Source organism: Phyllopteryx taeniolatus, chromosome 9 (assembly GCF_024500385.1).
Source record: "Phyllopteryx taeniolatus isolate TA_2022b chromosome 9, UOR_Ptae_1.2, whole genome shotgun sequence".
NCBI lineage: Eukaryota > Metazoa > Chordata > Actinopteri > Syngnathiformes > Syngnathidae > Phyllopteryx > Phyllopteryx taeniolatus.
Window position 1 is genome coordinate 10,599,746 of NC_084510.1, and position 15,932 is coordinate 10,615,677.

General features: G+C 43.1%; 1 protein-coding gene across 1 annotated transcript; it reads right to left on the minus strand.

Annotated features, from left to right (window-relative positions):
• Positions 1-4,973: 4,973 nt before the first annotated feature.
• Positions 4,974-15,865, minus strand: rpn1 (ribophorin I). The gene is made up of 10 exons (XM_061785503.1): positions 15,520-15,865; positions 11,419-11,483; positions 11,023-11,329; positions 10,735-10,944; positions 10,473-10,665; positions 9,355-9,454; positions 9,123-9,261; positions 8,126-8,245; positions 5,840-6,085; positions 4,974-5,761 (listed from the first exon to the last, which is right to left on the minus strand). Exons 1-10 carry the CDS (start codon positions 15,742-15,744, stop codon positions 5,579-5,581), a joined length of 1,788 nt encoding a protein of 595 aa, XP_061641487.1. The 5' UTR covers positions 15,745-15,865; the 3' UTR covers positions 4,974-5,578.
• Between the last annotated feature and the right edge of the window lie 67 nt (positions 15,866-15,932).

Here is a 15,932-nt window from a genome sequence, read left to right on the forward strand (position 1 = left end):
CTGTCAGCCCCGCTCCAGGCCGCTTCCCTCCTGCAGCTGCAACGAGGGCCACAGACGCCCTCTTTGTCCTCCCCCCGCACTCGCCGCCACGTGTCCGCACGCGGGCGGATCACACCTGCCACCTGCCACGGAGGCCGGTACCTCAGGGGCGGGCTTTTCATCCAATGCTAACCTCTCATCCCAGCAGCCTGTCACTGAGGAATGGCGGCTCACAGAGGCACTGCTGTGAGGAAAGGGCTTCGTTTTAAGCAGAGCCAGGCATACTCAACATGGCCTAGGTGTGCTGGAGGGGAAGGTTTTAGGTTCAGATTCACATTTCCCCTTTTCGTTGACATCCTTTTATGCAGGGGCGAGAAGGATTGAATGAGTGCATGTCATAGCAAGTGTGTGTGCACATAATAACACGGTGACAGTGAGGATGGTGGCTCTGTCTCAGTGATTTATGAGCGTGTGCCGTGAAGGGTCTTCTGAGCAGGATATTGTTCCCTGACTGGTGACTTCTGCCGCTCGCTTTCTTTGTGCATCTAGGTGTGTACGTGGCCATTTTCTCAGCACGAGAAAGATTAAGAAGGAAGTAGCTGCAGGTGAGCCCCGCGTGTAATCAATCACCACCACGTCACCACGGCCAAAACCTTGTGGATTACCCTTTTAGCTGCAACATAGTTTGACTCGATAGTTGCTTTTATTTTTGCATATTCATTATATCTATCAGATAAAGAAAGAGCACACACTGCATCATTACTCCGGTTCAGGAAAGGAAGATAATAATCAGTTTCATGCATGTGGGTACCTTATAGCTCAACCACATGGGCCAAGTAGTCCCACACCTTGCACTAACCCCCTCATCCACCTCAAACACACGTAAGCCACATCAGGATACAGAGCTGTACATGAATTCCGGTTTAAACAGTATTTTGCTCGACTGACGCCAACAGATAAACCGCACTTCTTCTGCGACCAGTAATCACATCCTGGACCAGAGGACCTGGCTGGAAGTGAAAAAAGGCTGCAAAGGCCTAAAATCATCAAGACGAAGCTAAGCGGAGAAGCAAAAAGCCTCACCGTCAATACTGTCAGGTGACATAAGCCTCCAGGCTGCAGTCGAGCAGGGAGTCATGCTGCAAGCGTCACTGTGACATTAAAGTGGAGGGCTTCTCTGGAGTTAGAAGGCTTTAATGTGCAAGCGCTTGATATCTACTTATCAAAGTCTGCACTTCTGAATCAGCATCGATACCAGGCTTTAGGTCAAATGTTAGAAAGACTGAAAGAAAGGGGGCCACACTGAGTAAAAGTTAGGTGACATTTAATGAATAACTGAATAAAGATAAAAATATTTTTAAATCAAATAAACAATATGGTTTTAAAAAACATGTAATTTCAATACATCCATCCATCCATTTTCTGTACCACCTTATCCTCACAAGGGTCACGGGCGTGCTGGAGCCTATCCCAGCTATATTCGGGCGAGAGGCGGGGTATACCCTGAACTGTTCACTAGCCAATCACAGGGCACAAACAACCATTTGCGCACACACATTCACACCTAAGGGGAATTTAGCGTCTTCAATCAACCGACCATGCATGTTTTTGGGATGTGGGAGGAAACCGTAGTGCCCCGAGAAAGCCCACGCAGGCACAGGAGAGAACATACAAACTCCACACAGGCGTGGTCGGGATTTGAACCCCGGTCCTCAGAACTGTGAGGCAGACGTGCTAACCAGTTACCACCGTGCCGCCATTTTGAATACATATTTCTTAAAATTTGAATACCAGCGTCCCGAGTCGAGGTCAGCAGCACCCCATCCCCACTATACACAGTGTTGATGGTGCACTGCTTCCCCTTCCTGAGACGCCGGATGGTGGACCAGAATTTCCTCGAAGCCGTCCGGAAGTCGTTCTCCATGGCCTCACCGAACTCCTCCCATGCCCGGGTTTTTGCCTCATCGACCACCAAAGCCGCATTCCGCTTGGCCAGCCGGTACCCATCAGCTGCCTAAGGAACCCCACATGCGGCCGCAAGTCCGATGACACGACCACAAAGTCGATCATCGAACTGCGACCTAGGGTGTCCTGGTGCCAAGTGCACGTGTGAACACCCTTATGCTTGAACATGGTGTTGGTTATGGACAATCCGTAGTGAGCACAGAAGTCCAATAACAGAACACTACTCGGGTTCTGATCGGGGGGGGCCGTTCCTCCCAATCACGCCCTTCCAGGTCTCACTGTCATTGCCCACGTGAGCATTGAAGTCCCCCAGCAGATCGATGGAGTCCCCAGCGGGAGCGCTCTCCAGCACCGCCTCTAAGGACTCCAAAAAGGGTGGGTACTCTGAACTGCTGTTTGGTGCATAGGCACAAATAACAGTCAGGACCCGTCCCCCCACCCGAAGGCGGAGGGAGGCTACCCTTTCATCCACCGGGTTGAACCCCAACGTACAGGTTATTACATATAAACAATGCAAATATGAATTTTAACTGACCCCATAACATCTTTGTCCTCTGACCTTTAAGGTCATTATGGTTATGGTTGGACTTTTTGGCCATAATTTCAAAAGGTAATTTTGTTGCAAACACAACACTGCTCATCACCAAAAGAACACCATGCCTACAGTGAAGCATGGTGGTGGCAGCATCATGCTTTGGGGCTGTTTTTCTTCAGCTGAAGCTGCGGCCTTCTTCAAGGTGGAGGGAATTATGAACAGTCCCAAAAAAAGTCAGTGTTAGCAGAAAACCTGTAGAAGAGTGGGCAAATATTGTCGCATCATGTCTTGCAACATACTTGGCCAATAAAGCTGATTCGGATTCTAATGCTAATTAAGATGTGCCACACTAGTAGACGCCTATCCAAAAAGACTGAGTGCCGTAATTAAAAGCCAAAGGTGCTGCATCAAAGTATTAGTTTCAGGGTGTGCATATTCAGATTTTGCTTTTCAATTGAGTTGTACATGTTATAGGTCACATTAAAGGTGAAAAAAAAGTTTTGAAATGATTAACTTGGTTTATTTTTATTTTATTTTTATTTTTTTTACATCGATAAAACCTGCCATTTGAACAGGGGTGTGTAGCCTTTTTGTATGGACTGTACATACATTTTCCATTGCGCTTGTCCTTTTTAGAGTTGCAGTTGACTGGAGCGTAATAGCTTCAGCTGACTGGCGAGAGGCGGGGTAAACCCTGGACTGGTTGCCAGTCGATCACAGGGCACATATAGACCAACATCTATCCACACTCACACCTGTGGACGATTTTGAGTCTTCAGAACTTAACATGCATGTTTTTTTGAATGTGCAAGAAAGCTGGAGTACCCAAGGAAAAGGAGAACATGCAAACTCCACATGTGATGAGATTTGAAACCCGAATCTCAGAACTGTGAGGGAGACGACCACTACTCCACTGTGCTTCTTATGATAACAAATCATTTTAATTTGTTTTATGTATCTTGTAATAAAGAAATGTATTTTTTAGAAGATTGGTATAGTTTCAGAGACATAGCCAACCTATGGACTACCAGGTTTTTATTGGGTTGAGTAAAATCAATGTTGATTTCTGAGAAAATATTTTCTTGTGAAAGAACTCTTTGACTCCTGTATGTTTAAATAATTCATGTAACTAATATTTCACATACTGTATGTGTTATTGTTGTGGGAATGCATTTTTGTAAGTTTGTGGTACGGTGAAACCAAATTTCTGATTTTGGGCCTTGAGGTGAAATGTTTAAGCCATTGTATGGAAGATTTCACCACTGTTAAGTGACTAAGTTCTGAAAAGTAATAAAGTTTGCAATCAATAAAAATACAACATTTGACTGCATTGAAAAAGATTGAATGAATGATGTTGGATGTCTTTTAGTTGTAAGCAGTAAGTCATCTTGGTCCAGTTTGGCACTGACTCAGTTTTACACATTTTGCAGTGTGTCTTTGATGGATGCCTTTGTTTCTATAATAACAGTGATACTGAAGGCTGCTGATGAATTCCGTTCATCTATTATTCCAACGTATTTTCAGTGACATGAATCATTTCTCATAGCGATCCTAATGATTAGTTTTGTCGAACGTCTTTTGAATTCCTTTTAATCACTGCTGGCAAACCCTCATAATTTGTGGGGCCAGCACTTAAGTCAGAGCGGCCTGATAGCATCAGTGCATTGCAGCAAGCAGACATGAGCTCAGTGGTCTGTCGGACATTCTCGGTCATCGCAGTGCGCGCGTTCCAGCGGCCCGCCTGCTGTGAGAATGAGTGTGCCCCATCTCCCACTGCTGCAAAAACCCTCTGGAGCGCAAACAAAACTGCCATTGTGAGCATCGGTGCGAACGGACATTGTCTTTGCCTTCCCCTGCCGTGTACTTTCAGAATGATTATTGTATGCACATACAATATGTTAACATTAGCATTGTGACAGGAAGGGGGCCTGTTATTATGGAGCAGGAAATGACCTGCCAGCACCCATGATGACCTCAGAGGGAAAGTAGTGACCTCAGATTGACCTCTGTGGGCTTGATCGGTGCCGTATTCTGCTTCACTACTCCCACAACAATGTTCTGGAAAATCCCTCTGCTGTAATGAATGCTTGCTCACGTTGTAGCAATTTTTTTATTTTTCATGGTTTTCATCCAGAAAACAAATTATCATGTCGAAATGCAGTGCAGCATACTTCTGCTCTGCAGAGGAACACAAACGTCGGTTTCGGTGTTCCTTAGCATACGTGCGCCCCCATGTGGTCATTACGACCTCTGATAAGTATTTTGTTTACTGAACTTCCAAGTTGAGGGATCGTGGTAGACTGGTTAGCACGTCTGCCCCCAAGGCTTCAACTCTTCGTAGACTGGTTAGCACATCTACCCCCAAGGGTTCAACTCTTCAATCTAAATTTGCATATTCGTGCTGTACTTGTGTGGCTAAATGGTTGTCTATTTGTGCTCTGCAACTGAATGGCATAGAAAATGGATGACTTGCTCATTAAACTAAAACTAACGATGTTAGGCCAATGTTTATTTTTTATTTCAAATTTGACAGCTTTGAATTTTTTTCCATCCCCATGTCTTCTCACACACAACCTAGTCACATATTCACTAATTTCAGTGAAAACAACCCAAAACCTCTAAAAGTAGAAAATGGGACTAAATTACAGAAACAAAAGTGACAAAACATAAAAATTCAGAGCTTTAACTATCATGGGAAAGTAGAAAAATTGTACAGTTAAGTGCAAAACCGGAGAAAATTGGCCAAGAAAACCATCATGATAACAAACTGCTTGAAAAAACGTAGTATTGGTATATGTGAGCAAAGACATGAGAGAACACATGAGCTTGACTTTTTGTTATTCGTTTTGCAAAACATGAAACCTAAATCATTAAAACAAAAGTTGAGATTTAAACAGCAAACATGTAAAGTCTGAGCATGTGACAAAGGGAGAGCTCAACAACTTGTGATGAACCAGTTTTATCACAAGGCACAACGAGTGTTTGGATAAACCCACAAGATGACACGTTACTTGCTGTACATGATGTGAAAAGTATGTTTGTCACATACATTGGTGTACACATGGTTGGCTGGCTGTGGGATGAGTGTTGACGTCTTGTTTAGAGAGCATCCAGCAGATTGTCGATACGGCCGATGAGTTCTTGCCTCTTGCTGGCCAGAGTCTTGTCGTTCTCGATGTAAGCCTCTTTCTTCACCTTGCCGGCGACCAGTCGCTCCGCCTCCTGGCTGGCACGGCACACCAGCTCTTTAACCTGGCCGTCCAGCTTCTGCACCTCCGCCACCTGGTGAGGAGATAATGACGGTCACTCTACGTCAACTTTATTTAAACGCATCCTGGCAAACATACAATCGGCACGCACCTTGTCGGCCAAGTCGGAGCCTTCGGCCTTGAGGCGAGCCTGCAGCGAGCTGATCTCGTTGGTGAGCGCACGGTGGTCCGCCTCGAGCGTCTTACGGCCGCCGTTGAGCGCGCCCGTATCACGAGATTGCTTGTAGCGGTTGACCACCTCGTCCAAGTGTCGGTACAGGCCCAGACGCTTGTTGACCAGGGTCAGCACCTGCTCAGTGATGGAAGCGACCTTCATGCGCACCTCAGCCGCTGGGTCCTAAAAAAAAAAAAAACTTCTTGCATAATCATAGGACGGTAAGGGATGGTGTATTTTTCGTCATAAGCCTTGTTGACTCCTCTTTAAACAGTGTTTATGGTTGTGACCATGAATTTTGCCCCAAGCACTCCAAATAACTTTGTTTCAGAAGTTTTAAGGCTTGTCTAGGTGCTGTTGAGCATATTGTAAGTGGGCTGTTTTGTGGCATTGGCGCATTAATGGATTTTTTTCCTGTCAACTCGATCATGCAGCCCATTTTTGTTCGAATACCTACGTATTGTGCATCTTGAAACAGCCACACGACTTTGTTTTTTTGCAGAGAAGCCTATACAGTGGGTACGGAAAGTTTTCAGACCCCCTTAAATTTTAAACTCTGTTATATTGCAGCCATTTTGAAAAATCATTTTTCTTCCCCGCCCCCTCAGTGTACACACAGCACCCCATATTGACAGAAAAAAAAACTTAATTGTTCAAATCTTTGATTTATTAAAAAAAAAGAACATTTAAATATCACATAGCCATAAGTATTCAGACCCTTTGCTGTGACACTCATATTTAACTCGGGTGCTGTCCATTTCTTCTGATCATCCTTAAAATGGTTCTAGACCTTAATTGGAGTCTAGCTGTGTTTGATTATACTGATTGGACTGGATTAGGAAACCCACACACTTGTCTATATAAGACCTTACAGCTCACAGTGCATGTCAGTGCAAATGAGAATCATGAGGTGGAAGGAACTGCCTGAAGAGCTCAGAGACAGAATCGTGGCAAGGCACAGATCTGGCCAAGGTTAGGGAGAAGAGCCTTGGTGAGAGAGGTAAAGAACCCAAAGATCACTGTGGCTGAGCTCCAGAGATGCAGTTGGATGATGGGAGAAAGTTCTAGAGAGTCAACCATCACTACAGCCCTCCACCAGTCGGGGCTTTATGGCAGTGGCCCGACGGAAGCCTCTCCTCAGTGCAAGACACATGAAAGCCCACATGGAGTTTAATTAAAAACACCTCAAGGACTCCAAGATGGTGAAAAATAAGATTCTCTGGTCTGAGGAGACCAAGATATAACTTTTTGGCCTTAATTCTAAGCGGTATGTGTGGAGAAAACCAGGCACTTTCCATTACAGTCCCAACAGTGAAGCACGGTGATGGCAGCATCATGCTATGGGGGTGTTTTTCAGCTGCAGGGACAGGTCGACCCGTTGCAATCGAAGGAAAGATGAATGCGGCCAAGTACAGGGATATCCTGGACGAAAACCTTCTCCAGAGTGCTCAGAACCTCAGACTGGGCCGAAGGTTCAACTTCCAAAAAGACAATGACCCTAAGCACACAGCTAAAATACCGAAGGAGTGGCTTCAGAACAACTCCGTGAACGTTTTTGAATGGCCCAGCCAGAGCCCTGACTTAAACCCAATTCAGCATCTCGGGAAAGACCTGAAAATGGCTGTTCACCATCCTTTGCGTACTTTCCGTACCCACTGTATATCAGCTTAAGTTGATTTTGGGTTTCACTTTACAAGCCAAACAATCTTCATGTCATGTGGCTGAAATCTTTGTTGGTCCACCTGACTTGGCTTTGGATCAACACATTTTGTCAAATTCTGCTTTGTCAAAGTTTGAACACTACCAATTGTCATTTTCAAATCTTTAAATATATTTTTATACCCTTTTCTGGATTTCTAAAGTTAAACAGCTTTTCTCACAGGTCCTTTGACAGTTCTTTTGCTTTCCGCATGGCTGACGATCCCGCAAAGTCAGTACAGACTCGGATGAAATGTGCAGGGGACTGAACACTGACTATTCATACACAAGACACTAATTACAATCCAACAATTCATGGGTGTGGAAACGTATCCTTAATATCCATTTAAACCTGCGTGTGTCAACCTGTGCATGCTATCAAACATTCAAGGGTATGTTAACTTCTGATAGGAATTTGGGGGTTTTGATTACTCATCTGCTGCACAGTCCAGTTTGCTGCTAAAAACTGGAATTCCCCCATTGTAGTATTAATAAAAGATGTTCTTCTTAGTGGCTTAAACAAACCTTCGTTATGGCAAAGTCCATACGAACATAGATGATGACGGTGAAGAAGAGAATGTAGAAAGCTGCGACTACCAAGAGAGGCTCCTGCAGCATCAAGATCTTATTGAAGTTGTAGTGAACCTGTAAATTACAAAACATGAACACTATTAATAACACTTACGTGCTTTTTCAGTGGTTGTCTTCAATAGTTGATTGTTAAATTCTTTAAAAAAAAAAAAAAACAAGTTTTTTTTTTTTTTTTTTTTTTTTAAATGTGACCCTGCAAATTGCAAAAGCATTTTTAAAAAACAACTCTACTCTATTTACATTGGTTGAATCAAGGCAACTGGACTCGTTTGTTGAAGATGTTTCAACTTTCATCCAAAAGCCTTCAGTAGTAAAGTTGAGGTGTGGAGTCACAATATAGTTGTTGTTGGTTTTACCCGCCGAAGCTGGTGAACAACCGTCCAGCATGCCAACCGGTCGTTCAGTTATCTGGTGGAAAATCAGCTTGTTTATGGCCATTCTTCCTAAGGAATGAATCTTCGGGGAAGGAATGTCAAAACATTGGAAGCAGACGACAGTGATCTGTTCAGGGGGTGCCTCTCCCGCTTAACATATAGATTGCTTCTTCCACACCTCTTTCAAACCAGCAGTCTTCCCGATCCAGAAGTTGAACATCAATGTCTTCAAAGTAATGCCTCTTCCTTTTGAGAATAAAATGAAGTGCTGGACACAGCTGCTCTACGATGTTGTGTCATGCGTTTGTGTAAAGGCATTTTGGTCCGTCCAATGTAGAGCTCATTGCACTCCTCACTATAGTGCACTGTACTGCAAAAACAACAAACACCCCAGAGGTATAAATAGGGAGAGTCCACACTTATAATTTAGAAAGGTAAACCGTCTTCAACAAACAACAGGAGTCCAGCTGCCTTGATTCAACCCTCGCGAATAACCATGACCTGGTTGACAGAAGAAAGATCAATGCATGAAGCCCTCTTCATAAAAGCAGTCTTACCACAACATCCTGAATGTGCTGCTCCACAAGGTTGTTCTTGGTGACAACCAGCACTGGTCGGCCGAAGGTATCAAGGTAAGTGTAGTGCAATTCATTTGGCATGCGATTAATTTTATATGGTGTATCCATCTGGATGTTTCTAAAGGAAGTAGTAAAATTTGAGAAATGAGCATGAAGATTAAAAAATAAATAAAAAATAAAAAAACATTCTACTCAAATGTTGTTTACTCACTTAGCTCCCTCTGGTAGGATTATTTTCACAGTCATGTTGTCAACGACCTGGTCATCATAGATGTGGTCAACCAGTCTCATCTTCAGTGCATATTGGTCCCCTAAATGAAACAGTATGTTTAGGAACATACAACAATTAAGGTTTCTGTTCAACATCAATGTAGTATTGATGAGCTCTTCCAAGCCTCCCATGGCTGTAAAGTGAAATTTTCTTATCAAACCATGTCAGACGCTAAATACACAATTGCATAGAACTAGCACAATTAATACTACTCCTCACATTTAAAACCATGCATGCTCACGTAAGAAGACAAAGAACAATTAAATCATACAAATAAGATTGTACAAGAGTGCACATATATTTATTTCCTTTGACCCTATACCCATTTGTGAGTATCTTTACACAAATACACATTACAGTGAAAGTATGTATTGTCTTGTCAGCTAATCATATCCACATAGCAAGATGCAGTCCAAGAGTAACTGCCTCAACAACTTGCAGAATAATCTAATTTCCAAGGAACTGTAACTGAAAGTGTAGTGACCAGATGGGTCTCACAAGGTTTATTAAAATTGATATAATAATTGCTCATGCACATGATTGTTCCTCTTGCCAGAGTTTACTATCAACTGGCCCCAATCGAGGTCAACCACTCACCCAAGGGCGAAGAAGTGTCACTTTTATCCAAATATATACCAGAACTGCCATCCATAAAATGGCCAAATACTAATCTAAAGTGAAGACCAGCTATTCGCAGGAGATAGGGACTGAGCCCTCCCACTAACAGTGAAAACTAGGAGTAACTGATGCCACACCAAAAGACAACTGCTTATTGATGCCAGAAGATGGCAGTAAAGCACTATTTGTCTTAATCAAACCCCTCAACTGACTTCATCATAGTGAATTGACACCAAGATGGCAGCATTGCAATAGTTTTGTCTAAATCACTACTTGGGCACCCCTCTCTGCTTCAGGAGGCTGCCGTGTGACAAGTATAAGGAGGAGCAATCTAATTCTTCACGGTTCATAAGAAAAGAAAGCTGCTTTCTGTGTAAAAAAGATACTTATTTTAACACGGTCCACATTATTTAAGCTGGATGCATTTCCAATCCACTCACCCAGAGTGTAGAGATACTCATAGCTGGGCAGGTTGTACCCAATAATGTAGTGGGTCTTCCAGCCTCCAAACAAAGGGAAGCGAGGCCTGATCTCTACCTCCACAGAGTCATCCAGAATCTGCAGGTGGGAGGTGGAGATGTTCCCAATCTCATCCCTGTAGTAAACATCTTGCGCAGAAGCAGGAAGTATAGTCTGTTAAGAAGAAGGGGAGCTCATTGTTATCACAATAAGAAACCAGTAATTAAGCGCAAGCGCGTATACCTTGAAGGACTTGATAGAAGAGATGCCACTGTCTGACTGACGCTGGTAATCGTAGCGTGAAAATGGGCCCTTCAGGATTGCTCCAGTGTGCCTCACGTCAATGGTCTCCTCCACAGCGATGTTGCCCCAGTGAGACACCTCAATGGTGCGAGTAATGCTACTGATTGTGAGGAAAGGTGTGTTGTTCTCAAAGTGGATTTTCATTGTATCCTAGACATGAGAGGACATGCACGGTTAGAACTTCATGCCACTTTCCAGCACAGATTCTCACTGTGTGATGAGCAGCACCTGGCTAAACTGGGGAATGTCACTGTATGGACCGTATTCAATTATATCATCAGTCTTGCTGGGATTGCCCAGTTTGGTGTAGCTCTCCACCGTTTTGGATGCCAGGCGAACGCGTGTTGTCTGACTCTGGGTGGGGTATGGTGAGTAGAAGTAGTGGTTGCCTTGAAAAACTACCAGCTGGCGCTCAGCCTGGGTGATGTCCGATGGGAAGGGCTGGAGGACGTGGCTGAATGTCATTTCCACTTTTAGTTTGACCTTAAGGCCCACTACCAGCTTGTACGGAAGAGTTACTTTGAAAAGGAACCCGCTGTAAAAGAGAGCAGCACAAATGACTTACTTTTCATCAACAAGGATCCTAACTGCTTCTGCTACAAATGAATAACAATAGTGCTTTACGTTAAGCCGTTAATTTGTGTCTCCTGGATGTCAAGTTGGCCATCCTCCTCTTCATCACCTTGCACCTGTAAATCAATATTGTTTTTCACTGAGAACACTTTATTTAAACGTGCCAGTATATTGTAAGAAGTATTTACAATGTAAAGATGTACCACACGTAGTTTTCCGACTATCGCTGATGGGCGAAAATTTACCGTCAGCTCCCCCACCCCCACTGTTTGATGATAGGGGGCGCCATCTTGGGTCATTACACAGGGCACCATTCAATTCACCACCACTACTGTTCACTGCTTATACAAACACCATGGATGCGAGCAGAGACTGACTGAGGCTATGTCCACACGAAAAGGCCTTGCCTCCCCTGTACGACTCCGTATGAGAAAAGACAAAGTAGTTTGACGGGTCATTTTTCTTGAGGTAAATAAATTGATCATTTAAAATGTTAATTTATTAAGGATTGTGTTTACATACACTGCTGTTAAAAGTCTGTACTTAGACAATTTCATGCTTTCCATGAAAACACACCATTGTATATACACTAATGTTAAAAAGTTTGCAGGTCACTAAGAAATATCCTAATTTTTTAAAGTGAAACACTATTTTACTACCACATTAAAATTGTCTAGACTGTTTCTCTGATAGTCATTGATTGTGTAGTGGAACATACTTTGGTGCAGGCAGTGGGTTCAGTTTCCATTCAGTGACGGTATGAATGTAACAGTGAATGGTTGTCCGTCTCCATACAGTGCCATGAAAAAATATCGTCCGCTTCTCAAATTCTTATATTTTTGCAGTTTCCCCACTAATGTTTAAGATCATCAAACAAATGTAAATAGACAACTATTACCCAAGTAACTTAAAATGCTGTTTTTTTAAAATGGTGATTTCAGTTAAGGAAAACAAACTATTAAAAGTTACCCGGCCGTGTGTAAAAAGTACATACCCCCCTTGTTAAATCATGAATTAATTTTGGCTAACCACAATTTTTGGTTCATTTTCACTGATCACACCCAAGCCTGCTTACCTCTCGACCTGTTCAATCCCAAAAAAAAATAATAAAAAAATCACTTCATCTGTTCCGACAAAATCCGATCAGACAAAAGATCTAAAAAAGCTGCAAGAAAAATCACACGATCCAAATAAATTCCATTTATCAGTCTGGAAAGGGTTGAAAAGCCAATTCTGAAGCTTTAGGATTTCAGCGAACCACAGGGAGAGCAGTTATGGATGGATGAACATGGAACAGTGGTGAACCTTCCCAGGGGTGGCCGGCCTACAAAGATTACCCTAAGAGAACAGCAATGACTCATCCAGGAGGCCACAAAGGAACTCAGGACAACTTCCAAACAACTGCAGGACTCCTTTGCCTCATGATACAACAATAAGGAAGAGACTGGGAAAAAATGGCATCCATAGCAGAGTTCCAAGGCGAAAACCACTGCTGACCAAAATGAACATAAAGGCTCAGCTTACTTTTGCAAAAAAAAAAAAAAAAAGAAAAAAAAATTAAAAATTAAAAAAATATATATATAAATAAAATAAAATAAAAACATCTGAATGATTCCCAAGACTTTTAGGAGAATGAATGAATGAAAGTTGAGCTTTTTGCAAGGTGTGTCTCTCGTTACATCGGGCGTAAATGTAGCATAGCATTTCAGAAAAAGAACATACCAACATGGTGGTGGTAGTGTGATGGTCTTGGGTTTTTTTGCTCCTTCAGGGCCTGGACAACTTGCTGTGATTGATGGAACCATGAATTCTGATCTTTAACACAATCCCGAAGGAGAACGTTCAGCCATTAGGTTGTGACCTCAAGCTGAATCGCACTCGGATTCTGCAGCAGTATAACGATCAAAAACACAACCAGCAAGTTAACTTCTAAATGGCTTACAAATACAAAATGAAGGCTTTGGAGTGGTCTCGTCAAAGTCCAGACTTAAATCCGATTGAAATGCAGTGGCATGACCTTAAAAAGGCCGTTCATGCTCGAAAACCCTCCATTGTTGCTGAATTCAAACGATTTTGAAAGGAAGAGGGGGTCAAAATATCTCCACAGCGATTTGAAAGACTCAGTGCCAGTTATATAAAACGCTTGATTTCAGTTGTTGCTGCTGAGGATGGCACAACCAGTTATTAGGTTTAGGGTGTCATTACTTTTTCCACACAGTGCCAGATAACTTTGAATATTTTTTTTCCCCTTAATTAATGAAATCATCATTTAAAAAGCGGCACGGTGGGCGATTGGTTAGAGCGTCTGCCTCACAGTTCTGAGGACCGGACAAATCCCCGGCCCCGCCTGTGTGGAGTTTGAATGTTCTCCCTGTGCCTGCGTGGGTTTTCCCCGGGCACTCCGGTTTCCTCCCACATCCCAAAAACATGCATGGTAGGTTAATTGGCAACTCTAGATTGCCCGTAGGTGTGAATGTGAGTGTGAATGGTTGTTTGTTTATATGTGCCCTGCGGTTGGCTGGCAACCAGTTCAGGGTGTACCCCGTCTCCTGCCCGATGACAGCTGGGATAGGCTCCAGCACTCCCGCGCGACCCTTGTGAGGATAAGCGGCTCAGAAAATGGATGGATCATTTAAAAACTGCATTTTATACTTTTACACCGATCTGATCGGCATCGGCCGATAATTTGCATTTTATGCTGATTGCTTAAATGTCATAATTCGACCATCTGATCAATGACGATCCGCAAGACATTTACTCCACGTCGCCATTGTGTACAGTATATTTGAATCCAAAAGCTAGTTTATTTTTAGCCTTGTTGCGTGTCTTTTGACATAGTACTGTAAACATCTGACTGCCAATAAAGTTATTTATTTTTTAAAAAAATTTAAAAAAAAACATGGCAGCAGTGCGGGACAGACAACACGTCTGAGACATGAAATCGGATCGGTTATCAGTTTTTTAAACTCGCTGATCGGTCCCAAAAATCATGATCGTGTAAAGCCTACTGCATTTTAAGTTCACTTGGGTTATATTTGTCTGATATTTACATTTGTTTGATGAACTTAAAGTGGGAAAACTATGCAAAAATATAAGAATTGGAGAAGGGGGGCCAATACTTTTTCATGGCACTGTATGTGCCCTAAGTGGTGACCAGGTTAGGGTGTCATCCGCCCGAAGTCAGCAGGGATAGGCTCCAGCTCCCCGCAACCCTGAACAGGATTTAATTTAGATTTCACATGATATTTCTAAGTGACTTCAAACTTTTTAAAGGGGGGAATTTCACTCAAAATCCCCTTATCTTCACATTATCTAAACAATTTCTCCCCATTATTTTGTTGAAGTTGATTGATGCAAGTTAATGCTGGTGAAAAACTTTCAAAGCTTGCTTGGTATCAGAACAAATAAAGCAAATCCCAGGTCAGAAAATAAGAAGATTTTACGTTAAGACCACATTGCCCAGTCCTAGATTTAACATAAGAAGCTTCTGATTCAGTAAATGTCACAAAAGACTGCACTAAGTGTCCCCAGGAAACATCCAAAATGTCTGCTAAACTAAGTGAATACAACACTGGTTGATTAATTAGTTGTTTTAATGTACATCGCAATCTCATTTATTTTGTCCAAATGGTGCAGGTTACGAGGTCGAAAAAGCATTTTTACGTCCTTAGGAAGTGGGCGGGTCCCCTGCGCAGTCGTAACCGGAAGTACGCTGCCCAGCGCATACGTGTCATTCAATCACTAGAACAAACGTGCGCCGCTGAGGAAGTTCATGTTAAGCAAATTTTAAAAATCCCCAGTACATTCACAAAATACTAATCCAAACAGAGATTTGTTTCAAAACAGTTTAATTAACTGGAGGTTAGCAATACGATACTTGAGTGGCTGTTAAACGCTAAACCCGCCGGGCCACTCACATTATTAGCTCAAGTTGCGGTTCAACACACTTAAGATTATAGATGACACAATGGTAAAGCATAATATGAACACAATACAAACTAGTTAGACTAATAAAAGATTCGGCTGAGATAGGGGAGGGCCAATCGTGTGCCATCTGGTATGAAGTAGCCGTCAAGCTAGCCTGCTACTGCTAGCATGCAAGAGCCCGTGGTTGCGCCTTGAAGTTTTATTATTCGCTCATTTTCAACTCACCGAGGCTCCCATGTGCGCCAGATGTGGGTAAAGCTCAGGATCCACGCTTAATATCAAGCTTTGGATGTCGTAGCGTCCGTGGTTAGACATCGTAATGTCCGCGGTGATCTTAGCCAAATGAGTGCTCAGATCCACTGTCCTTTTGACGTCGTCGTTCACCAAAGTGGCCGAACATAGTGCGACCATAAGCAGCAGGAGCGCGCCTCGCAGTTGCCTTCTCGACATGGCTGCGAAGGTTCAAGACGACGAAAAACGGAAGAGTGTTCGGTTCGGGATGGAGAAAGTAGAAAGGCCAACACGCCTCGCCGCTCTCACATGAGAAAAGATGACGCTTCATTCATTTGAACGTAATGACGTCACAAGAGAGGCCTGTGCCCGAAACGACTGAAGCTCTTTGGGGGGGAAGACTCGCT

Coding starts and splice junctions, on each gene's coding strand:
- rpn1 (XM_061785503.1), bottom strand. CDS start 15,744: ATGTCGAGAAGGCAACTGCGAGGCGCGCTCCTGCTGCTTATGGTCGCA. Junction 10,945..11,022: donor ACATTCCCCAGTTTAGCCAG/GTGCTGCTCATC, acceptor TCTCATGTCTAG/GATACAATGAAAATCCACTT. Junction 10,666..10,734: donor CTTCTATCAAGTCCTTCAAG/GTATACGCGCTT, acceptor TCTTCTTAACAG/ACTATACTTCCTGCTTCTGC.